This window comes from Plenodomus lingam (genome assembly GCF_022343315.1).
Source record: "Plenodomus lingam strain CAN1 chromosome Unknown contig_5, whole genome shotgun sequence".
Taxonomy (NCBI): domain Eukaryota; kingdom Fungi; phylum Ascomycota; class Dothideomycetes; order Pleosporales; family Leptosphaeriaceae; genus Plenodomus; species Plenodomus lingam.
Genome location: NW_027093957.1, coordinates 358,080 through 379,998, shown reverse-complemented (window position 1 = coordinate 379,998; position 21,919 = coordinate 358,080). Strand labels below are relative to the sequence as shown.

The window sequence follows — 21,919 nt, the reverse complement described above, 5'->3', positions numbered from 1 at the left end:
CGAAAGGCATGGAGAGGTTAGGTTCCCCCGTACATGGATCAGATTGTTGGGTTGCACGAATCGGAGGCCAGCAGATGCCCGCAATGTCTCGTTCTCGGTAGGCGTGTTCGTATCATTCGGCCGGTCCTTGCGCCTCACGCCTTGCCGTCCCCACAAACGCGCAAGCCACTCTCCTACGTCAGTGGTCCAAGCATTACGGTAACTACTCTACGTCGGTGGTGTCACCTGTCATCATCACCAGAAACATGTCACATATCAGGTTGAAGACAAGCATAGTATCTTCGACCATGCCCAAAGCTCTCATCTTCGTCGCCGATGGCTCCGAGGAGATTGAATTCGTCACGCCTTATGATGGTAAGAGCCGGCCCCCTCCCCTCTGTCGCTGGAAGACGGCAATGGACGGTTGACAGATATGAGGGCATCCATCAACTTACCAATCCTCAGTCTTGACGCGTGCTGGTTTCGAGGTCACCTCGGTAGGCGTGAATCTCAACAATGAGGTCTTTGCCCAGTACGGCATCTTCCTCTTTCTCCAGGGTTTGAAGCATCACGTATACAACTAACCGCATCCCCAGCATGACGCGCAATGTTCGCATCGTGCCCGACCATGCGAATATGGAGTCTCTGGGCTGCATTCAAGCCCACGAGGAGTTTGACATTGTCATTCTGCCGGGAGGGGCACCAGGAGCCAAGACCTTCTGCGGCAGTCATCCGGTGCTCGACATGGTCAGCCAGTTTCGCAAGGCGGGCAAGTGGGTTGCTGCGATATGTGCGGCTACGACGGCGCTGGTGGCTGCGGAGGAGAAGCATGGGGATGGCAAGGTCAAGGTGACGAGTCATCCGAGTGTGGCGCAGGAGATCAAGGATGCAGAGTGGACGTATAGCGAGGAGAGGTGTGTGGTTGATGGGAAGGTGATTACAAGTCGAGGGTAGGTTCTGGTGGCAGAGAGATGGCTCCATGTCCACCACCTTTGCGATTTCTTTTTCGAATTTTTTTTTTCGCTGACTTATCTTATTAGACCGGGCACAGCCTTATTGTTCGCACTGACGATTGTTGAGTGCCTCGTAGGGAAGGAGAAGGCGGCGGAAGTGGCTGCACCTATGATGGTAGCTGAGACGCTGTGAGGATCGTCATCATGGACGTTGATGTGGAGTTCCAGTATGAGGGGTACCGTGTTTCCTTGCCAGGGTCATCAAATGTACAAAGTTGTAGCACATGGTGCGCATTGTACACCTTTCACAATCCGGGCATCTCTCCGACTTTGTACGTCTCTCAAGCAGTAGTAGTAGTTGTACACAGCACGGCATCTAGCGTTTCCAGTATCACGGTTGTGGAAACACATGCCAGGGCCGTGTAACGTCCGCTGAAGGGACTGGGAGATTGAGGCTGCTTATTCAACGATTGCTTACTGTACCTACTCAGGACAATGGTACAATGCAGTCGGAAGACAAGTTCGAACAGCGTGATATTGGCCAAGCTCCATGCACTTCCAGTCAGTTGGATGGTCGTGTGCGTGAGGCTACAGTCCCAACAGACGCGAATACCGGATGTTTTTTCTCTTTGACAGAAGAGGCCCATGTTCTCCCTCCTCTCCCGGGTCAGGTTGCAAGTACGTCCTCTGGAACGTCAAGCTGACAGACTGTAGCACGTGGATCTGAGGCACAGCATAAGCGCCAGACAACACTGTATACCTGATTTAGGTGCTGACCATGTGTAAGTAGGTACGCACTAGCGTCCTTGTCCCTCACATAACACTGGATACATGACGCGCATGCATGCATTCCCTTGGTAAAGCGACGAGACACCAGTTGACGGCTCTCGAGTAGCATCACCTCAGCGCTGTCCATCCTTCAAGTTGACATTGGGACACGTTGGTGTTGGTGTTGGTGTTGGTGTAGCCCAACACAACAATCGGGTGGGGCGTCTGGAAAATGAGGGACAGACAACCCGCACTCAACACTCAACCAACCGTACCGCGTAAGCGAAATGATGCGGGACGACGGCCGACGGATGGGGCGCCTGCCAGCCGCTTGCCGTCTGAACTGGAAAGGAGCTGCAGCGTCTTGTTTTTTTTGGGGGGGCTTTTGGCTTTTGGTTTCTCCACCCAGCCAGCTCCTCCTAACCAACTGCCAGTCCCAATGACCGCCGGCCTGACAGCTGGATGACACAGCAGCCACCAACACTGTGCTCCTCCTTGCGCTCTGATGATTGATGATGGGCTGTGTCAGGCCTCCAGTCCCCCCCCCCCCCTCTTCGGCATCAATGCGTGCAACAGCAAAGGAAGCAGGGACGACGAAACTCCCCTCCCCCCCCTTGCGTGTACTAAGCTGGCCGGGCGTGGCTACTCTACCACACCCACACCACGTCGGAGCCGGAAGAGGGGGATGGTGCGAGACGATGGCTACTCGACTACAAGGTCGCGCCTTGGGACAGGGCAATGGCTACGCATTCAGCCAGAGACCATTGGCCAGACATCGAAGCGAGGCCCCAAGTTGAGATCTGCGGGCTCCATGCCCCAGTTTCTGCTACCGATGAAGTGGCCAAACGTTCCTTGCTAGCCGCCACGATGCTGGAGGCCCAAGACCGTATACCGTATAGCCACTGTAGACCGTATAGGCGGCGTATTGTCTGTTCATCGCAATACATACCCGAAAGACCCTGATCGATGGGAAGGATCGTTTTGAGACTGAGCTGTATGGCCCATCTGGGACCGTCTTCTAGGAGTATATAGCTAACGCGCATGCGCCCGTCTTTGGATGCCCCCCCCCTTGACCACACTACTTCTAACATAAGCAACCGCCCATAGCACCTGCCTGCTATTGCGCGCCTTGCGAGACGGCTGTGACGAGTACGAATAACATCAAGGCCGACCCCACTTCCGCACTGTGCATCACGTTTGGTTTCTACCACCAAGCCTACCATGGAGCTTCAAACCTACGCCGGGCTCTCACATACCCTCCAGACAACAGCCATTGCCCTTCTCATTTTCGCACTATGTACCTACTGGCCAAAACTCAAGGCCAAGGCGCAATTAGCCAAGCTGCCCTCTCTCCACGACTCCAAGCTGATGGGAGAGGATCAGCGTCAAGCCTATCTCCAGTCTTGCAGGAAGATGTACATGGAGGGCTACCAAAAGGTCAGATAGATATATGTACTAAGCGCACTTGGCTGGTGCTAATCAGACCATAGTTCAAGAAAGTAGTCTACCGCATCGTTGCGGAAAGCGGTATGTGTCCATTCTGTGATGCAGTGCCATGTACTCACTCGTCTCAGGAGAAACTCATATCGTGATCCCGCCCCATCTATTGCCTGAGTTGCGAAGACTCCCAGACGATGTCCTCAGCTTTCCCAAGGCTGTTGAAGAAGTCGGTGTGCCCAAACTCTCTCTGCCTTAGTCCCCGCTGACTGTATCAAGAGCATGGAAGTCAAATACACAAAGATCTTGACAGAATCAGACCTCACTCTTCACAGCATCAAAGCAGATCTGACCCCGGCACTTCGTAGGTTCTCTATAGCGTAGCTGTCCGACATGCTTGGCTGATGATGTGAAAGCACGATTGAATCCCATGATATGTGAAGAAGTCGATGCCTCACTGCGACAATACATGCCGCCTTGCCCTGATTGGACAGAGGTGAAGATCAACAAGGTCCTCGTCGACATCGTTGCCAGAGTCTCCGGTCGCATCTTCGTCGGGCCTGAGCTGAGCGAGGACCCCGCCTACCTCGAAGCAGCCAGCAACTACACGATGGATCTCATGATGGCCGTCAACCGGGTCAAGACGATGCGACCCTGGCTCCGACCATTCTTGGCCAATCGCACCAAAGAAGTGCGCCAGCTGCGCGAGCGTGAAGTACAAGCCCAACGCTACTTCAAGCCTCTGATCAACGAACGCATCCACGCCAAGAAGACGGACCCCAACTGGCAAGCTCCAGACGACATGCTACAGTGGATGCTCAACCGCATGACGGACAAGGTGCCCGTTGCTGAAGTGGCACAGGCACAGCTCGGCCTTACCTTTGCCGCCATCCACACCACCACCCTGACGGCTACAAATATCCTCTTCACCCTCGCCGTCACACCAGAGTACATGGAGCCCCTTCGCGAGGAGATCCGCAATGCAATGGCCGATAATGACGGGAAGATTACGACGCGGACACTGCAGCAACTCGTCAAGTTGGATAGTTATATGAAGGAAGTTAGTCGCTTTCACCCGGCTGGAGTTAGTATGTCATCCATCCCATCTTGATCCTACGTCCTCTACCTCCATTACAGCGAAACACACACACACACACACACACACACAAACTAACATCCCCCAGCCTCATTCAACCGCCGCGTCCTAAAAGGCATCACCCTCTCCAACGGCCAATACATCCCCCCCGGCGTCCTCCTCGAAACCCCCGCCCAAGCAATCTCCTTCGACCCCGCCTACTACCCCAACAGCACCACCTTTGACGGCTTCCGCCACGCCAAACTCCGCGCCGCCGGCACCGGCACCGACCACGCCCGCAACCAATTCGTCACCGTAAACGAAATCAGCCTCGGCTTTGGATATGGTCGCCACGCCTGCCCCGGTCGCTTCTTCGCGACCAATGAGATTAAGATGATTTTGGTGCGCTTGATTCTTGCGTATGATGTTAAGATGCCTGGGGGGAGGAGGGAGCGGTGGGAGCAGATTGAGTTGGGGAGGAGTAACAGTCCGGATGCGAGTAAGGGGTTGTTGTTTCGGAGGGTGGAGGTTTAGGGTTAGGTTTGGGGGCTGAGGGGTGGAGAGGGAGAGAGCTTGGAGGCATGTCGTATGCTGTGCGAGTAAGTAGCAAGAAGGACTTTACCGTCTTCCCATCTTCCTGCTCTTCTCTTCTTATAACACTATGACATTATCACGCTTTCTTGTCCCCTGTCCCTAGATACTAATACATGACGCATTCCTGCCCATCTATTATACTTGTTCCTTGTCCCTTTCTTGACGTGAAATGAGCATTTTCCTTTTTATTCTTTATTCTTTATTCTTTATTCTTTATTCTTTATTCTTTATTCTTTATTCTTTATTCTGTATTCTTTATTCTTTATTCTTCATTCTTCTATTTTTACGATTGAGAGTGGGAGTGAGAGTGGGAGTGAGAGTGGGAGTGAGAGTGGGAGTGAGAGTGAGAGTCAGAGTGAGAGTAAGACTGTGCCTTTTTAAACTAATAAATTAAAAATCAAGTCTACCAAGGGATTTAAACATCCTTAATTACTTCTTACTATCTTTCTTGTGTGCAATTCTTGTGTGCAATTCTTGTATGCAATTCTTGTATGCAATTCTTGTATGCAAATTAAACTCCCTGCCCTATTGCTCGTTCTAGCCTACCTAGCCTGGACATGCTCTCTCTCTCTCTTCTCTCTCTTTCTCTCTTTCACACACACATACACATACACACGTTAGGCGGAAGATGTCACCACGCCCTACACCCGTAGAATACCGGATGAAGATGGATGAAGCGCTCTAATGCCGCGTGAATGTGTTTGCTGGTGCCTGTTAAACGGGGCCAGTATCTGCAATGTAGTTACAATACATACATGGGCGTGCAAAGCTCCATGCAAAGTCCCCAGACAATGTGTCCACATGGATTTCACATTCACAATGCATTTTCATTCTTTGGCAACATCTTCATCAGAGAGCAAGACGCACAAGATGAGATTTCTTCATTCTCGTGTCATGGTTCTCACAAGTGAGCTAGGCACAAGTCTTTACGACCTCGCAGTACTCACCGCAAGCCATGGGTTTCAGCTCAGTTGGAGTAATTACATATAGAAGCCCACAACTCAAAGGGCCTTATATGCTCAACGCCATGATGGAGTTGACAATGTCATTGTCGTTTTCCTTGAGAGCCTTGACCGCCTTCTTCCTCGAGACACTGGCCTGCTGCATGACGAGCTCGATATCCTTGGCCTCGATGCCAGAGTCATCAACCTCGTCGTCGTCGTCCTCTTCCTCTTCCTCCTTCTTGTCCTCGACGGCCTTACCCTTGCCCTTGCCGTGGTCGTGGTCATGGTCGTGGTCGTGGCCAGAGTGGTCGTGCGAGGCTGCCTCAGCCTGGGCGATTTGCTGCGCGGCGGAGGCTTGGGCCTGCGAGTTCAAGTCCTCAATCTTGGCCTCACCGAAGATGCTGGTGCGGGGTCAGTATGGCGGGGGTCGGGCCATGGGGGGAAAACTTCGACGGAGCTTACATCCAGGTGTTGCTTGAGGGGGACTTGTAGACGTCCGGCTGGTTGATGACGAAGAGGATCTGGGTGGGATTGTTAGACGCCGAAAATTTGAAGACGTGGTGGTGCGGGGAGGTTCTGCCTGCAATGGCGGCTTCGCGATGCCCCTCCCCTCCTCCACCATTGCGTGTTTTGTTTGACGTGCACTCACGTTCTTGGGCCTGCGGAGGGTGACGCGTGTGATGCCCTCAATGTGCTTCAATCCGAGTTTGGCAATGGCCTTGCGAGCCTTCTTCTCGTTGCGAGAGTGGACGGCGACGGAGGCGCCCGTGGGGATGTTGGCCTCGCCCTCGTCGCCCTCAGACTCGTCGCTGGACTCGTCCTCCTCGATCTGGACATTCTTCTTCTCGGGCTCGTCGGCGATCTCTTCAATGCGGGGGTTGGCCATGATTGTCGAATGTGGTGAGCTGGTCGTGGTGGTTGCTGCCCTGCGCGTAATTGGGGTCGTAGCGGGCCAGAGTGGGAATTTTGGCGAGTGCGAGTGTGGGTGGTTCCGGTTAGCGCGAAGAGCTCCGAATGACGAACATTATAGGTATTGCGACCGACGAGCAGTCACCTTCACCATGGAATAATAATCATTACATTGTAAATTTGTGGCAAGTCAGACATATCACTAGCGAAATAAACACGCCTTCAATGGGGTATCAAATTTTGGCAGCTCTCATTGTGGTCTTGGCGCTTTCATGAATTTGTAGATTGGACTCTCTTGCTACACGTAGAATGCATGCGAGAGCCGAGTAAACCTTCCCATCCGAATTGCACCTTGTTAAACATTGGACTTATTCACCCGAAATCAGGTCTTGAATTTTTGAATGCCTTGAAGGACCTTCGGAATGCTCATGAAAATGCACGTCGTGCCTCGCAGTCACCTGCACGCAAAAACCACCGGAACGCTTTGTCTCCCGACAACATCGAAACTACCTATGCCTTTGCACTGGCGCGGATCTTGGCAAAAGTCTTCTGGACCTCGTGGCGGGCCTGCATGTATCGTTAGCTCCATGGCTCATAGCTCAAAGATCATGTGCATCTGCATCTCTACCACCATCCCACAAAGGACGTGGTGCAATGCATGTCATGCGATAGACGTACCTGCTTCCTCAACTTCATGACCTTGAAGCGCTCAAAGTCGTTCAGTGCCCGTCTCTTGGTGAGCGCCGCGCGCTTCTTTGCCCATGCGCTGTCGTCAAACTTCTGCTGGACCTTGTGCTCTTCCCACTTCTTCGCAACGTGGCCTACACCGCTGGCGCGGGGAAGCTTGGGAATGACAATGGGTGTGAGGGAGAGTTTTGCGAGGGCGACTTCCTGACGGGGGACAGGTGCCTTCTCGGTGGGACCGTCGACGAGGACCTGTTTACACTGTGAGCTGCGGCTCAATTTGCACTGGGTCGCGGGCAATCCATACACGCTTGTGGTCGATGATCTCGACAATGACAGCGAGACGACCCTCGTATTGGCCTTCATTGAAGAGGACCACACGGCCGACCTCTACAAGCCTCCAGGCACTCGTTGTAATGTCGGCGTCACCCATTTCGTCGGTTTGTGCTGCAATTGCGAGTTAGATCGGAAAATGGCAGAGCAGAGCGGTGGTATCGAGAGCGTACCGGTCGGAAATAGGAGTCGGTGTTGATGTTCTGGTGCGGGAGTGAACTCTTGCCGAAGACGATAGTCAGAAATTCATGTGTGTCCGTGGACGCTAGGGACGTGTGGTCGGGGTTTCGCTAAAGCCTTGGCGGCGAGAACAACTTTCTTCTCTCGCGCCAGTCTCGTGTTTTTCTCTCACCACCAACAACCATCAACCAACAACCAATGTTTCTGGCATGCCACGTGCAAGCTCAGGCCTACTGTCGCTGTCGCTGAGATCTATTATCTGACGACGCCTGCTTTTTGACTGCATCTGTAGCCTTTCTTACTGACTCCATCCGCATCGTGGCACCGCATCCGCAGCTCTAGCCTCACTGGTAAGTCCCTCGCTTTTCCACTTATCCTCTTTTCTCAATATGATGACATAATTTGCGATTGAGTTCCTCGTCGGAGACCCTCGCCGGGGTCTCTCAACGGCGTTGAATTTATGATATTCAATTTCTTACATATTCTGAACCGTTACCCCTAACTTCAGCCTGGAAGACTCTGCATTGTGGACACGGATTCGAACTAATCACAAACAGACACCGCGTAGCCCCACAGCTTCATAGCTATATCGCCATCCTTCGTAGACCTGCACACCGCTCAGCTAGACTAACATCAGCTCGGCATATTTGACATCATCCTTGGTAAGTTGTCGAATTTTCTACTCATGCACCCACCCCCTTCCGATGATTACAACATGCAATAGATAGTATATGATCTCTCTCTATGATTACCTTCTTATCACCAAGATCACTGAGGAAGAACACAATCGAGCATCTGTTCAGCATTATAATGGTCAACCAGATTGCTAACAAGCTCGCAGAGTATACAGCAAAGCATCATGAACACGGTTGCACATGGCTCCACTTCGGTTCTCTCCTCTTCTTAGAATATATTCGTTCTTACAATTCATGCATCCTCTCTCTTTAAACTTGCTAAGACCGTTGTCGTGTCGGTGTTGTGATGCGTCTCCCATAGTTTTGATAGAGCTTCTCTAATAGCTCCCTCACCATGTCGTTGAAACTTGTCCTCGTGTCGAACTTGCTGCCACCATATGGAAAGCTTACAATCTTGCTCCAATCTGAATCCTCTTCGAAGAAGAACTCCAGTGCAAACTCCTCGGCGTCCTTGAGCATGCCCGTGAGCACATTTCCTCTCTCGCCATGCGCATCAGCCCAGGCCCAGAGCTTAGGATCGTGAAAATCCAGCGTCTCTCTAGACATATAGTGACCGAGGATCTGCGCATTGAAGAGCAGATGGCGTAGCATGTTGATTGGACAATCGCATTGTATGACTGCGTATCTCAGGATGTCGGTGGAGATAGCTTTCGCGATACCAAGTAATACCGCCAATGCAGCCACTGCATATTCGTTCCCTTCTCTCAATGCTTCCTTGATGCCAGTCTTGGCGACCTCCCCCGCCATACTACCTTCCCAGTCAATCTCACCGCTCAAGCTCACGAGAACATACAGCAGTGAAGCCTTGTCCTGTGTCCACGGTCCATGTAGTAGTTTTTCTGGAATGTGGAATCCCTCTGCGAAGCCCAAGTAGGAAATCTGATTGAACTTGTACGGCCACAGTCCCTCAAAGACTTCCACGCCCATCACACGAACACCCGTCTCCTTCCAGGCTTTCCCTCGTAGCTTGATCAAGGCGTCATGTGCACGGTGCACGTAGGCGAGGAAGAAGTCAAAGGTGAAGAATCGACTCGCAATCACTTCGGATTGGAGCCCTGCATCGCCAATGCAATTCCGGTTGCGATCCCGGTAGTGCGTCTTGTGATCGACTGTTTGAAAGAAAGATTGCATGGTGAAGTCCATAGTCACTTTCCGAGACGACAGTTTCCGGCCCAGGGTTGGTGAACATCGTGGGAGGGCAATGTTCATGCTCTGCAGGAAGATGATTTCAAGTAGTTCCTGTGGGAGGCCTTGGAGTGTCGGCATGGCGGGCGTGGCAGTGGGTTTCTTGACCTTGGGTCTCTTGGGTCGTTTTGCTGTATATGTTGATTGTGTAGCTGTTGTTTGTGAAGACAACTGTGCGGTTGACTGGACTTTCTGGTGCAGACTCAGTGCAGAGTGTTTCCGTTTTTTGCCTCGAATCTTGATCGGTGTGAGGTCCATTGGCGTCTTAAGTAATAAGAGACGTTGCACCAGGCAGCAACCCCCCAATCTGTATGCAATGCGAATGGAATAGGAATGGCTCCGCGTCACCTAGGAGTGGTTGGGTTGGTTTGCGCCTCACTTGACGCACGGATCAGCTGTGGCTTTGCCGCGGCGGTTGGAGTGTTTCCTACCTAGGGTTAACTTTGTGTGTTTCCGCGTTCAACTCAATCAGTATAAACAAGACACTGAAGATTCAAGAACCGCAACAAAGCCGCGACGCGGGATCTTCACAGCTACAACAAGCGCGACGACAATACGGACGAAGATGCAGGTCCACGCAGTGCCTGATTCGGAGCGCGCATTCGATTCGACAGGGAGGAAGCTACCTTGGGCGTATGAGTTCGCAGAGTAAGTCGATCAGCATCTCTGTTGTTATTGTCAATCATTCTATTTGTGGAATTGAAGTTCGGGGAGAGAGGAGAGATGAGATTCTTATGAGAATCCTAGAGCAGTTGCCTGTAGCAGCGCGACCGCCAACCAGACTGCTACATACAGCCAGCCTCCGACATGGGAAAGCACACAAATAACTAACAGGACTCAAACAGCTCCGACCAAAATCAACGGCGCATCCCAGAGGAGAGAGGACCGTTTGGCAAACCCAGACAACGCGGTACATCACGAGCCAAAACCCCAACCACCAAAAGCGACGCCGACAAAGCCCAAAGCGATAACCTCCGTGCAATCGACGACATCTTCGGCCGCTTCAAACAAGAAGAGGAGAAGAGACGTTCTCTATCCGCCCGCCCAAACACTGCACTCCCACCCTCTGCATCAGCGCCCAATCTTATTGACGCTAGCAACGGTCCAACTACGTCCTTCGGTCCTGGCGCATCCGCCAGCGCAGCCCACTCCCGCGAGCCCAAAGAAGTCATTCTCTATGGCTACGGCCCAGACGCGCAATGGGCGGCGATAGCACACTACGAAAAAGTGTCCAATGGCATCATCTACGAGGAATATGACCGTGAGCCGTACAATAATAAGTTCGGGTACGCGTTTGCCTCACAGCGTGCCTCGCATTACCGGGCACTGTCCAAGTCTGCGCTGAGGAAAATCAATGAGTTTGTGGGCGGCGATCACTGGATCAAAGTGACATTTGACAGTGCCGAGGCGGCGGAGATGGCGTGCCATTACAGTCCCAAGAGCATACAGGGCTGGTTGGTGTACGCGGAAATGTATAGGGGTACTCCACCGACGATTGGGGACGTGGCGTTACGGGCAGAGGCCGGCGGAGCCAGCCAGACTGCGTCGCCGAATACAGTGTCGAGTGGAACTCTGATGTCGGGCACTACCTCTACATCGCAGTCTTCCACCACGGCGTCCTCGGCTACGGCAACAGCTGCAGCACCGGCTTCGCATGCTGCAGGTCTCTCTCGCTCAATCACCGAGCCAGCATTCATGCGAAGAAGCGGCGCATTCCCTATAAACGACTACGACACGCCGCTTGATCAGGCACACATCCCATCATCCCAATCCCAACTCTTCAACAACAACAACAGCAACACCACCACCAACCAAATCCCCACCCCCCAACCCCCCTCCATCACTACAGCCACAAACCCCCGCCCAAACCGCGCAACCCTCCGCCTCAGAAACGCAAAACCAGCCCCCTTCCTTCCCCCAGAAAAAGCCTTCCTTCCCGCAAAACCCCGCTGGCAACAAACATTTGGCTCCTGGCCTGTCCTCGGCTGGATCATTGGCTCCGGCCACGGCTTGATTGGCGATCAGGTGCCTAGGAAGGAAGACGGCTCCTTTGATCTCGCGGGCGCGAGTTTGTACTGGCGGCTTTGGTATATGGTTGATGGTTGTCTTGGATCGGATTTTTGTGGGGTGAGGGATGCAGAGTATGATGATTGAGTAGATGATGGGGGTGTTTGGGGAATGGAAGGGGGAGGTGGAGTAGAGGAGGGGCGTCAATGGAGTATGGAAAGGGAAGCATTGGGCGGCGTCTTTACGATTTTTTTTTGCAATGAAACATGCCAGACTCTGGGGGCATGGGTTTGGTTGGGTTATATTTCAAGTATGGAATTATGTCGGCTCAGTAAATTGAGAGCGTAGAAGAGACACAAGTTGAATTAATTCACGCATGGTAATTAAGCGGTGAGCAGTACGCAATACTATTTCAAGATGCTAACGCCGACGCCCATGAGAGTGTATCTAGTAATATAAGACCATCGTGTATCATATCAGCATCTCCACTTCCGCACCACACACACCCCTATATGATCTCCCCATCTCCTCTTATTACAACCCTGTCTCCTCCCTGTTGACGTTGCATCTAGACATACTGACTCAACCATCTGATAGCCTCTCCGTAGCCCTGTCTCATGACAACACTGCACATGAAGACCTCGACGGGACGGATGCCCTCAAGCGGCACCTTGCCCTTTCCAGTTGTCTGGTACAGACCAAGGGCAGCGCGAAGCTGGTCCTCGCTGACGGCGTCGGGGTGGTCGATCTTGTTACCGAGGATGACAAAGGGAGTCGACTTGAGCTCGTCCATTGCGAGAAGAGCGTCGAGCTCGGCCTTGGACTCGGTGAGACGCTCGTGGTCCTTGGCATCGACGAGGAAGACGATGCCGCTTACTTCCGGGACTGTTTGTAGGTGTCAGCACTCTTGAAGGGAGCCTTGTATGCGTGGGAGGACGGACAGTAATCGCGCCAAAGTCGACGGGCCTGTGCGTGACCTCCGAGATCGAAGGTGGTGAACTTGACATTGCCTATTGAGAGTTCCTCAGAGGTTGGGTGGAGAGTAGGCTGGCTGGTGGGTTTGTTAGTCAGGGAGGGAGAGGACTTGATTTAGGGTGTGACATACAGGACTGCCACTCTGTCGTTCTTGAGCATGTGAAGGAGCCTATAAGAGTAAACGGGTGGTCTGTCGGTCAACAGCGATGGTCATACGTGGTCTTTCCAGCATTGTCACTGCATCTAGTCAGCTTTACACGTTGGGGGGATATTGGGGATATGGCAAACGTACAGTCCAAGGAAGAGCAGCTTAGCATGCTGTTGGGTGGTGTGGCGTCAGCGTGGATGATCCGATATCATGCATCATGGTGACCGTTACCTTGTTCATAAGACCAAGCGAGGACAAGACATCCCAAACTGTAGCTTCGTATCAGCCATCTTTGCCATCTTTACTCGAGGCGTGATCTCGAGGGAATCGAGTATCGAGGAACGGCAAAGGAAGACGGGACGGAAGGTGTTGGGCTTTGTACATACACCTGTTAACACGTTAGTATAAATCATGCCGGAGTGGTGCATCAAGTCAAGTCACTAACCAATCAAGGATCCACATGATGACAAGAGGATATTGTATGCGTGCAGGTTTGGGGTGTGGCGTGGCAGTTGACAGATGTCGGGTTAGGGAACAACAACAACTTGGGGAAGAAGTTCGGGACTGTCTTTGAGGCCTGGAGGCGGGCCTTGTCCGGGGCGGGCGTGAAGTTGGGTTGGCCCGGGCGTGATTCTGGTTGGTCCTTGGCGACAGCGTTCCGAGCTTCTCGCGAAGAACTTCAACCATTGTCACCAACCCGCCCATCCCACCACCACATCCGCCCCCCGCAATCCATCATAATGGCCGTCGGAGTACGTTCGCCCTCCTTTCCCTGCACCGTGGGCACATAGCCCGTCCCCTATTGCTGCCCCCGCGGCGCTCCCCGGCCCGCAATGGCATTCCCAGCAACAACAACCCCCCCCCCCCCCCGGAGAAAGCGCACAACAGAACATGGCTAACGCTTCCCCCCCTCTACAGCGCAGCGCAGCCCTCAAGCTCGACTGGACCAAGCTTGGTTCGCAGCTCGGCCTCAAGGGCCAAACCGCCGCCGCCCTCCAAGCCTTCAAGAAGCGCAACGACGATGCGCGCCGCAAAGTAGCCCTCCTCTCGGAACAATCGCAAACGGTCGACTTCGCCCACTACCGCGGCGTGCTCAAGAACCAGTCCGTCGTCGACGACATCGAGAGGCAGTTCAATGCCTTCAAGCCCCAGACCTACGACGTCGGCCGGCAAATCAAGGCCATTGAGGCATTCGAGGCCCAGGCCATCAAGAGCGCCGAGGAGACCAAGATGGTCGTGGACAAGGAGCTGGGTGACCTGAACAAGACGCTCAAGAACATCGAAGATGCCAGGCCATTCGCGGACCTCACCGTGGACGAGGTTGCCGAGGCCCAGCCCGAGATCGACAAGCGCACCGAGCAGCTCGTTTCCAAGGGTCGCTGGGCTGTGCCTGGCTACAAGGCACGTTTCCTGTCCTGCCAATGGGCTCACAATCAACCATGTGCTAACAGCCCCGTAGGAGAAGTTTGGCGACTTGTCCGTCCTCTAAGCCTCTTCTTGTTGAAATGGAGCCAACATGTACCCAGTCTGGGTTGTATTACCTACGTACTTGTGAATAGTTCCAGAGAGTGGAAATGCATCCTAGATTTTGACCATTTTCTGTTTCCACATTTGCAGTACGTTTTACATGTTGCTGACAAAATCATGCTCTGAGACGACTTTGCTGCACACGTTGGTATGCATGCGGATAACTAGTATAGGTTGAAGCCTGATGGACTGATGGACTGACCTTGGGACGTGATAACTAATTTCCCCTGTCATTCCCTCTAGTAGAGGTGTACGATAAATTATGGCAACTCGCTCAACCGTACCACACACATCTAACCACAATTTCCACTGCCTCACGCTGCATCTCCAAGCATGTCAAAACACCCAGAAACTTCGCCTAGATATGGTATACTGTAGTACACCTACCATAATCCCTTCGCCACCCATCCCCTCAAATAGTCTTCCTCCCCCTTGTACCCCCCAACCCCCAAGCTAAAACACACCGATAACCCGCCATCCCGCTGTCCTCCCTTGTTGATTGTCGTACCTGGTTCCGCCCTGTGATGTGTGCATGCATGCGTGTGTGCGGACCTGGATTATACGAGCAGATACGCGGCTGGGGATGTGCAAAGAGAGGAGAGGAGAGGTAGGAGGTGTGTTGTGCAATGGAGGCGTTGGGACGCTTTTTCATTAGATGAGAGTATTGTATGCCATGCGGGGGGTGTGCGGTGGTGGATGCTTTTTTAAGTGCTCTGAATAGATGGATGATTAGATGGTCAGATGGATGGAGGTGACGATGCGATTCGCGAGAGATTGACTGCAAGATGTTAGGTACCGGTATGCATCGGATGCTGTGCATTGGACATGTGCAATGAAAATATAACGACGCCATATACTACCAAATGTGCCTGCAAGACAAGCAGCACAACATGACTTCACAGAACACGACATGGCCTGCAGTACCTGCTCACAAGTGGGGAAGGTGTCACTAAGCCATTAAACCACAGCACTGTAGTACACGAGCTAAAACGTACCGGTAGATCTGTCAGACGTAGGTACGGTAAAAGTAGCGTAATACAAAATTCACCTACGGCTAAGAGCACCGGAACTTCTGAAGTAAAGTGTTGATATCAAAGCTGTAACGGGACAACTGGGATGGACCCAGCGGGACATAATATAGTTTCTACAATCGTGAATTATCACGACAACGCACATAAGATTGTCTGACTGCATGCCAGGGGATGTGAGAACTGCTGGCTAAGTAACGGCTACTTATAAACCTATCGCGTCTATACTCGGTGTTTGTCCTACGAATATGAGATGTAGAGGTTCGTTATGCAATGTTTGCTATGTACCTACCTGCTGCGTTCTTCGGAAGCAATACCATAATTGTCATATTTTGATGGGGAAACATGCGCGGGTATACCGGTACCGATACCGCGAACTACTCATGCGCTCGGGTAGTTTGAGTATCATGTGATTTGCCACTGCTACATCCTGGCTATTTTCATAGCACAAGACAAGTAACGTGATCCTCAAACTAGCCGAGATGGCTAGTAGGATACCCATCTTTTCCGACGCCCAGGTGCTCCGATATGGCTTACACAGTGGACAGATTTGGTAGTTGTGCACGCAGAAATATAAAGCTGTCTAAGTTCATGAATATATGCATATCTACTATGACTTGTTAGCCATGCACGTCTACCTACCTCTAAGCTTAAAGATGCCCATTCTAGCGCCATCTAACTTATCCTACCACGACCATCACCGCCAACATTTCAAATACACATTTCACCTTATCTTGGTGAGTACGGTTTAATATGATTACGCCGAGATGGTCAGGCCTACGGCTGCTTTTACTTTCTACCACGTACTGTAGATCCTGTACCAGCTATAGTGCTCACTGTCTCACTCGGCTCTTCTTCGATACAATGACTATGGGAACTACCGATGCGACCTATCGTCACGATTCCTGCCTACCCTCTGTCGGTATCCAAGCAAGGATCCAATGCGCTAACTCTGAAGTATAAGACTGTGACAAATTGTATTATTTTATAAATAGAGTTGTGCATGGACTAGGGATTTGTATATATTTTCGTTGATCCCTCCGCTCTTTGTAACTTGACTCTGGGCCGTAAAATTACAAGTACATTTTACACAGCATTCATACCTTCCTCAACCTATCCTATTACCACACCCATAAGGCTGCATCACCTCATTTGTGCCAACACAATGCAAATCAGCAATCTCTTTGTGACAACTCTGCTGCCTATTCTGTATGCATACCTCTTTTCTCAAGCCTCACTGCCATCCTTCCACTAACCATCAACAGCGCGCACGCAGCATCGCAAAGATGCCATTGTGATATCGACTTGAACGACACGTGCCAAGCTAGAGCATGCGATGGCTATGACATAAGGCAGATAGACAAATACCAGTCCCACGATGATAAGAGACTAATATCAGCACTTTGGGACAAATCGGAGAAGGTATGTTTGATACTGAAACACAGTCTTGTAAATCTTACTGTCTTGATACTTACCATGGGATGCAGAAATGTATGATGCAGGATTTAGGCCTTAAGCCTGTTGCGGAGCTTAATTGGGACAGGTATAATACAGAGTGTTGGGGCCAATGTAAAACGCAGGCAATATGCACTTGAGCTTGTGATGAATTGGAGAGGTTGTCGACACATAAGTACTCTTTTTTTCCAGAGATCTATTCGCGCTAGGTGTATCAACTTCTCCGAGCCAATTCAATTCTTTTTTCAATCAAAAGGTGCGCTTAATTGGTCTTCAATGCGCATGCATCAGTTTGGGTGTAACATGTTTGCCGCAGGAGCCACCAATGCCCTGTCAGGTGGTTCCAATTATTTTCCATTCATTAGTGTATCCCCTCTCTCGCCAGGGCACTTGCCCAGTGACGACGGATACAAGCTGGCCAACTAACTACCTACGCTGACAAGACAATACTACATAGTTACACCTACCGAAAGCCCCTCTCCCCTTCCGCCTCAGAGACAACTCCTTTTGCTTGTAAGACAAAGAGCAGGTGCCGCAGTCATACAATAACAAACAACGCCATACGACCATATTATGCGCAAGTGGCGTATATACATGATATCGTGATAAACATACAAACGTTAAGGAGTGTTTTCGCAAGGGAGACGAGACTAATGAAAAGACCAAAATTGCGCTAGTTGGAAAACAGGCATTAATTCCTCCTTACATGATCATCTTCCCTTCATTAATCACAGTCATAGTTGACCATCCCCACTTCGAACCAAGGAAAAGCTACTGGCAATGCAAGGCAGGACGCTCCATCGAAAGACGTTGGCGACGAAGAGGAGGATGAGGACGAGGAGTAGCTCAACAATATTGTGTACGGTACGAGCTTACAACATGGCGAAGAGACCGAGGAAACCGGCGGCAAGGGCACTGAAGCTGGCAAAGCTGGTGGAAGCTGCACCTGTGAATTCAGGCATAGCGGGCATGGTGGGGCTGGTGACATTGCCAGTGGCAATGGGAGCCTGGGGTTGACCGTCGCTGATCTGGGACACAACAGCTGTCGGGGCTTGGACCTGGCCATCGGAGATCTGCGACACAACACCAGTAGGGGCTTGTGGCTGGCCATCGGAGATTTGAGAAACGACGGGGGTAGCGGTGGGACCCTGGGGCTGGCCGTCACTAATCTGGGACACAACACCAGTTGGGGCCTGAGGCTGGCCATCAGAGATCTGGGAGATGGCAGGGCCGGCAGAGCTAGCTTGAGGCTGGCCGTCGGAGATTTGGGAAACGGCAGGGCCGGCAGAGGTGGCCTGGGGCTGGCCGTCAGGGATTTGAGAGGCACCACCGCCGGGGGCGTTGACGGCTTGCATGTGGATCTGGTTGCACTGTTCGCCGGTGGATTGGCTGTAAAGGTTGTAAAAGGTACCGGACAGGCATTGGTAGAAGACGGTTGAGCCGCCGAGGGCCAGCGACTGATTACCGCAGAGGGAGAAGCCTGAGGTCTCGCGGGCACCAGCCTGTACTGGGTTGTCGAATTGGAACCTGAAATGCTGTTAGTATAGAGAACCATTAGACGTGGTTTAGGACAGAGCGTACTGGTAGTTCGAGGCAATGTATCCGATACGACCAGCCTGATCCTTCAATTCACCATCGTTGAGAGTGAGAGTAAGAGTTCCAGCAAGCTGACGAGCCTCGATGCTACGCTTGGTAGAGGAGGTAACTTTGACAGGCGAGACCTGGAAGGATCCGGGAGCAGAAGATGCGCAACCTTCTGGGGAAGAAGTTTGAGGCAGGGCCACGGCAGCAGCCACAAGACTGATAGCAGCAAAGGACTTCATTTTTAGAGTACGGTCGAGGGTAGTGGATTAATAGCGGTATTAATGTATGTTGCGATTGAAAGCGACAGAGGACAACGATGATGGATGACTGATGAACGAGAGATCAGTCACTACTTATTGTACGATTGATGTGAACGTTGACAGGTAACCACGACAACGAAAGTGTGAGACTATGGCAGCAAACGGACGGGGACAGTAAGACAGATAAATACCTTCACACGCCAGCCCCATGTTTAGTATGTGAACCTGCCTAATCGGCTATGACACCGCAGATCGTATGCGTCAAAGAAGCACAGCGCTCGAGCCAAGCCCTTGATGTACAGCACGCGTCAAGGTAAATCGACAATCGCCTAGCTTCACGCTTCCCACTGTCAGAGAGAGGCTGGAGGAGCACTGTGCATGTCCTGTATCGATAGACTCTGTGGAGCAAGGTATGTCTCATTGGACGAACACATTCACCCGACCCCTCCCTAGTCTCTCCCTGCTTGGAATGCGCGTGAGCAGAGGCCGTTCCCGCCTCTTCGTTCGACTGCCCTTGGCTGATTTCAGCCGGCGAACCTCGCTCCTCAGATTGTTTCCGCGGATGCATATAAGACGGGTAGTAAATAGAGTAGGTAAGACCAAAATCTTGGTTCTTGGACCAATTCTGAATACCGCTCATCTTGAATGACTGCAGTCATGTATACGACCGAGCAAGAAGAAGCTCCACATGGTTTTGTCGTAAGACTTGCATGAAAATGGGCTGCGGTACGCAACCATTTCAGACAGCTGTTGAACCGTCAGCTCCACGAAAGTTTTGGGACCATCATTCCCCGGTATTTGTTAGCGCTGTATGAATCAATCTATGTGCATATTGGGGATCTTTTGTAGCGTGTGGCGAATCACGCCGCTTTGACGCCTCCCCGCCATTTGTCCAACGGGCCATTCGCTGACAAGGCATAATGATTGCATGCAGTTGCCGTACTATGCGGACAACACGCTTGCGCAAGCGGAGACTGAAGTCTTGGACAGCGAGCATGGGATTGGTGTTGAAAGGGTGAATTGCCCTTAGTGATGTCAAGACTTGCGTCTCGATTAGGCGAAGAGCTTACTACGCTAGCGTACTTTGTGGGGTACTTGATTGTGGCTTTCGCCTCCGCGCAATGCCCATCACTCGCTCTTTATTGTGGAACTACTTGTTGGGACGCTTTGGAGCGCCTGGAGACGGGCTTGCGCATGCTATCGATACTCTGCCGCGTACCTAGTATCTGGTACTTGGTGGGAGAGAGAAAGTAAGCACCGAAAGTATCAGCCTTTGAATGCAAACAGATTTGCCTGACTCTCCATTGTCTGACCCCAGGATTGCCTGGCAAGTCCTGTGTAACTACAAAAGCTTGGGGTTTCAGGGAACAAGAAGAATGCTTGGCTGGGACCATCGACGATAGATTAGTTTGTTACTTCAACCTTGCAGGGCGGTGGGCAAGGGACGCGCAAGCCACACGGGCTGGATGATCGGTGTTTGAGGGCGAGTGAACGATCGGATTTCACAATGGCAAAAGCAACCTGATTCGTACTAAGACTTGCAGTTTGTCTGCATGACAATGTACTTTGAATCCATCAAGCCTGCCATGCAGCATGCTAAACCTTTGAAGACATGCTACATACGCATGCTGTGGATTTCAAGTCACAATGCAATCCTCCACTACGATGCAGGCCGAAACAATGACTTTTGCGACATTTACTACCCACGGCCTTGGTGATGGTTTAAGCCAGCATACCACCATGATCGATTGACGTCACACACACTTCGGTTTCCGGTCTCTGTGCCGCACTGCCTTGGCGCCTAACGTAGCCCGCAAAGCACTTTGTGTCAATAGCGAGGTCCTGTGTATCGCGGTATTATGCTCGGGGTAGAATTGGGGCAGACTGGATGCGAAGTCGCAGATTTCAGTCTCGCTGATGGTCACTGTCTCCAGGATCCCCACTCCAACGTACCTATCAACAATGTCATGCTCACCATGGCTACAAACTCTGCTGGCAGAGGACGATCTTTGAGGACGGGTAAAGAGCACCGTTCGTCTATCGCGATCTCTTTGACCTTGTTAGATCCTTGTTCAAACATGGTACGGTACACCACCAAGTTAGCCGCAACCGCTTGTTGGCCATCTGCAGGGACTCGTGGCTCCAGCCAGGTTAACTTTTCCAGCGATCAACGTTTAACAAGAGATTTCGAGAGCCGCATCCGTCTTGACCTATGACACAATTACGTCTTGAGCATTATCATACCTGCATCTTTGGACAGTGCCTCGGTCTTGATGTACCGAGAAAGCAGAACTGACACACATATATATGCTCTAGGAGTAACTATCGAAGACAGTGACCCAAATAGACTATTGATTTTCACAGAATTTTGACGCGTAGTGCCTACGGTAGCCTAGACAGTTGAAGACCATCTTCTTGTCGGCGGTTGATTATGGCCGCCAAGCAACATTTGGCTTGATGATGGCTGAGGAAAAGAGGGCACAGGACCACGTGCATTCCTAGACGAACAATGCAGTCATCGCAATATGTAAGAGGCTGACAGTAGATGTATCATCATGAGTTCTTTGTCATTGATTATTCGTACCCCTGACCAGTGGAACTCTCATCACATGGACGGTTGCAGTCGTTTCAACTTCCACTCCAACCTCATTCTTCTATTTTCCTTCTCCAGCACGCTTGACACCCCCAGCAACATCATTAGCCCCCTTCTCAACACTCGTTCCGACGTCCGCAAGCCCCTTTGCAACCGGCCGTCCTGCACTCCCCGTTGCCCCCTCGATAACTTCACCAGTTCCCCTGCCCACCGCTCCCACAACGCCTCCCAGCAAATTTGTAGCTCCTCCAACTGTGTTTCCAACTGTCGATGTGACAAACTTGACGCCGCTCGTCATACCGGAATCTTGCTGACCAACAGGCATCGCGTAATTTTTTTTGCGTGGGTAATATGATCGGCTGTATTGAGTTTGGGTCTGTGTGTACAGCTAGGATGGGATGTAGTGGTGTACGGGAACTATATTGCCGAAGAGCAAGATTAAGTTTGGATGGTGCAGTATCGTGGACTAGCTTTCTTGAAGAGTTGATTTCTAGAGTCCAGCTTCAGGTGGCGCTGGAGATGGTGCGGTTTTATGTTCACTAATGCCTGCTGGTAGCTCTGACGTCATGGGCGCCGTTCTGTCTCATCGACGCGTGGACGACTAGG

The 21,919-nt window shown here is 51.7% G+C and overlaps 12 protein-coding genes across 12 annotated transcripts; 6 read left to right on the top strand and 6 right to left on the bottom strand.

Moving 5' to 3' along the window:
* Nucleotides 1-245: 245 nt before the first annotated feature.
* On the top strand, nucleotides 246-1,125 carry IAQ61_008758 (uncharacterized protein; the record flags this gene model as incomplete). The annotated part of the gene is made up of 4 exons (XM_003836347.1): nucleotides 246-354; nucleotides 445-511; nucleotides 576-929; nucleotides 1,020-1,125. The coding sequence occupies 4 exons, from the start codon at nucleotides 246-248 to the stop codon at nucleotides 1,123-1,125; spliced, it is 636 nt and encodes a 211-aa protein (XP_003836395.1).
* A 1,796-nt stretch (nucleotides 1,126-2,921) lies between these two features.
* On the top strand, nucleotides 2,922-4,746 carry IAQ61_008757 (uncharacterized protein; the record flags this gene model as incomplete). The annotated part of the gene is made up of 6 exons (XM_003836345.1): nucleotides 2,922-3,137; nucleotides 3,191-3,227; nucleotides 3,275-3,366; nucleotides 3,417-3,501; nucleotides 3,554-4,225; nucleotides 4,322-4,746. 6 exons carry the CDS (start codon nucleotides 2,922-2,924, stop codon nucleotides 4,744-4,746), a joined length of 1,527 nt encoding a protein of 508 aa, XP_003836393.1.
* Nucleotides 4,747-5,180: 434 nt separating this feature from the next.
* On the bottom strand, nucleotides 5,181-6,636 carry EGD2 (GAL4 enhancer protein; the record flags this gene model as incomplete). Its single annotated transcript, XM_003836344.2, has 4 exons — nucleotides 5,181-5,510; nucleotides 5,562-6,151; nucleotides 6,213-6,271; nucleotides 6,400-6,636. The coding sequence occupies 3 exons, from the start codon at nucleotides 6,634-6,636 to the stop codon at nucleotides 5,818-5,820; spliced, it is 630 nt and encodes a 209-aa protein (XP_003836392.1). The 3' UTR covers nucleotides 5,181-5,510; nucleotides 5,562-5,817.
* Nucleotides 6,637-7,169: 533 nt separating this feature from the next.
* On the bottom strand, nucleotides 7,170-7,776 carry IAQ61_008755 (60S ribosomal protein eL14; the record flags this gene model as incomplete). The annotated part of the gene is made up of 3 exons (XM_003836343.2): nucleotides 7,170-7,226; nucleotides 7,338-7,595; nucleotides 7,651-7,776. The coding sequence occupies 3 exons, from the start codon at nucleotides 7,774-7,776 to the stop codon at nucleotides 7,170-7,172; spliced, it is 441 nt and encodes a 146-aa protein (XP_003836391.2).
* Nucleotides 7,777-8,809: 1,033 nt separating this feature from the next.
* IAQ61_008754 (uncharacterized protein) lies at nucleotides 8,810-9,994 on the bottom strand (the record flags this gene model as incomplete). Its single annotated transcript, XM_003836342.1, has 1 exon — nucleotides 8,810-9,994. The coding sequence occupies one exon, from the start codon at nucleotides 9,992-9,994 to the stop codon at nucleotides 8,810-8,812; it is 1,185 nt and encodes a 394-aa protein (XP_003836390.1).
* Nucleotides 9,995-10,193: 199 nt separating this feature from the next.
* Nucleotides 10,194-12,106, top strand: IAQ61_008753 (uncharacterized protein; the record flags this gene model as incomplete). The annotated part of the gene is made up of 2 exons (XM_003836341.2): nucleotides 10,194-10,384; nucleotides 10,582-12,106. Coding segments are annotated over 2 exons (1,500 nt in total), but the record flags the coding sequence as incomplete, so codon positions are not given.
* Nucleotides 12,107-13,559, bottom strand: SAR1_1 (COPII coat GTPase). The gene is made up of 7 exons (XM_003836340.2): nucleotides 13,312-13,559; nucleotides 13,098-13,254; nucleotides 13,011-13,036; nucleotides 12,935-12,955; nucleotides 12,849-12,887; nucleotides 12,685-12,794; nucleotides 12,107-12,628 (listed from the first exon to the last, which is right to left on the bottom strand). Exons 2-7 carry the CDS (start codon nucleotides 13,104-13,106, stop codon nucleotides 12,312-12,314), a joined length of 522 nt encoding a protein of 173 aa, XP_003836388.1. The 5' UTR covers nucleotides 13,107-13,254; nucleotides 13,312-13,559; the 3' UTR covers nucleotides 12,107-12,311.
* Nucleotides 13,560-13,606: 47 nt separating this feature from the next.
* ATP7 (ATP synthase d subunit) lies at nucleotides 13,607-14,355 on the top strand (the record flags this gene model as incomplete). The annotated part of the gene is made up of 3 exons (XM_066098113.1): nucleotides 13,607-13,618; nucleotides 13,785-14,267; nucleotides 14,326-14,355. 3 exons carry the CDS (start codon nucleotides 13,607-13,609, stop codon nucleotides 14,353-14,355), a joined length of 525 nt encoding a protein of 174 aa, XP_065951752.1.
* A 2,231-nt stretch (nucleotides 14,356-16,586) lies between these two features.
* Nucleotides 16,587-17,016, top strand: IAQ61_008750 (uncharacterized protein; the record flags this gene model as incomplete). The annotated part of the gene is made up of 3 exons (XM_066098112.1): nucleotides 16,587-16,630; nucleotides 16,687-16,843; nucleotides 16,909-17,016. The coding sequence occupies 3 exons, from the start codon at nucleotides 16,587-16,589 to the stop codon at nucleotides 17,014-17,016; spliced, it is 309 nt and encodes a 102-aa protein (XP_065951751.1).
* An 87-nt stretch (nucleotides 17,017-17,103) lies between these two features.
* IAQ61_008749 (uncharacterized protein) lies at nucleotides 17,104-18,869 on the bottom strand. Its single transcript, XM_003836338.2, has 2 exons — nucleotides 18,458-18,869; nucleotides 17,104-18,403 (listed from the first exon to the last, which is right to left on the bottom strand). Exons 1-2 carry the CDS (start codon nucleotides 18,697-18,699, stop codon nucleotides 17,749-17,751), a joined length of 897 nt encoding a protein of 298 aa, XP_003836386.1. The 5' UTR covers nucleotides 18,700-18,869; the 3' UTR covers nucleotides 17,104-17,748.
* Nucleotides 18,870-19,997: 1,128 nt separating this feature from the next.
* On the top strand, nucleotides 19,998-20,936 carry IAQ61_008748 (uncharacterized protein; the record flags this gene model as incomplete). The annotated part of the gene is made up of 2 exons (XM_066098111.1): nucleotides 19,998-20,058; nucleotides 20,560-20,936. The coding sequence occupies 2 exons, from the start codon at nucleotides 19,998-20,000 to the stop codon at nucleotides 20,934-20,936; spliced, it is 438 nt and encodes a 145-aa protein (XP_065951750.1).
* A 438-nt stretch (nucleotides 20,937-21,374) lies between these two features.
* IAQ61_008747 (uncharacterized protein) lies at nucleotides 21,375-21,638 on the bottom strand (the record flags this gene model as incomplete). The annotated part of the gene is made up of 1 exon (XM_003836336.1): nucleotides 21,375-21,638. One exon carries the CDS (start codon nucleotides 21,636-21,638, stop codon nucleotides 21,375-21,377), a length of 264 nt encoding a protein of 87 aa, XP_003836384.1.
* Between the last annotated feature and the right edge of the window lie 281 nt (nucleotides 21,639-21,919).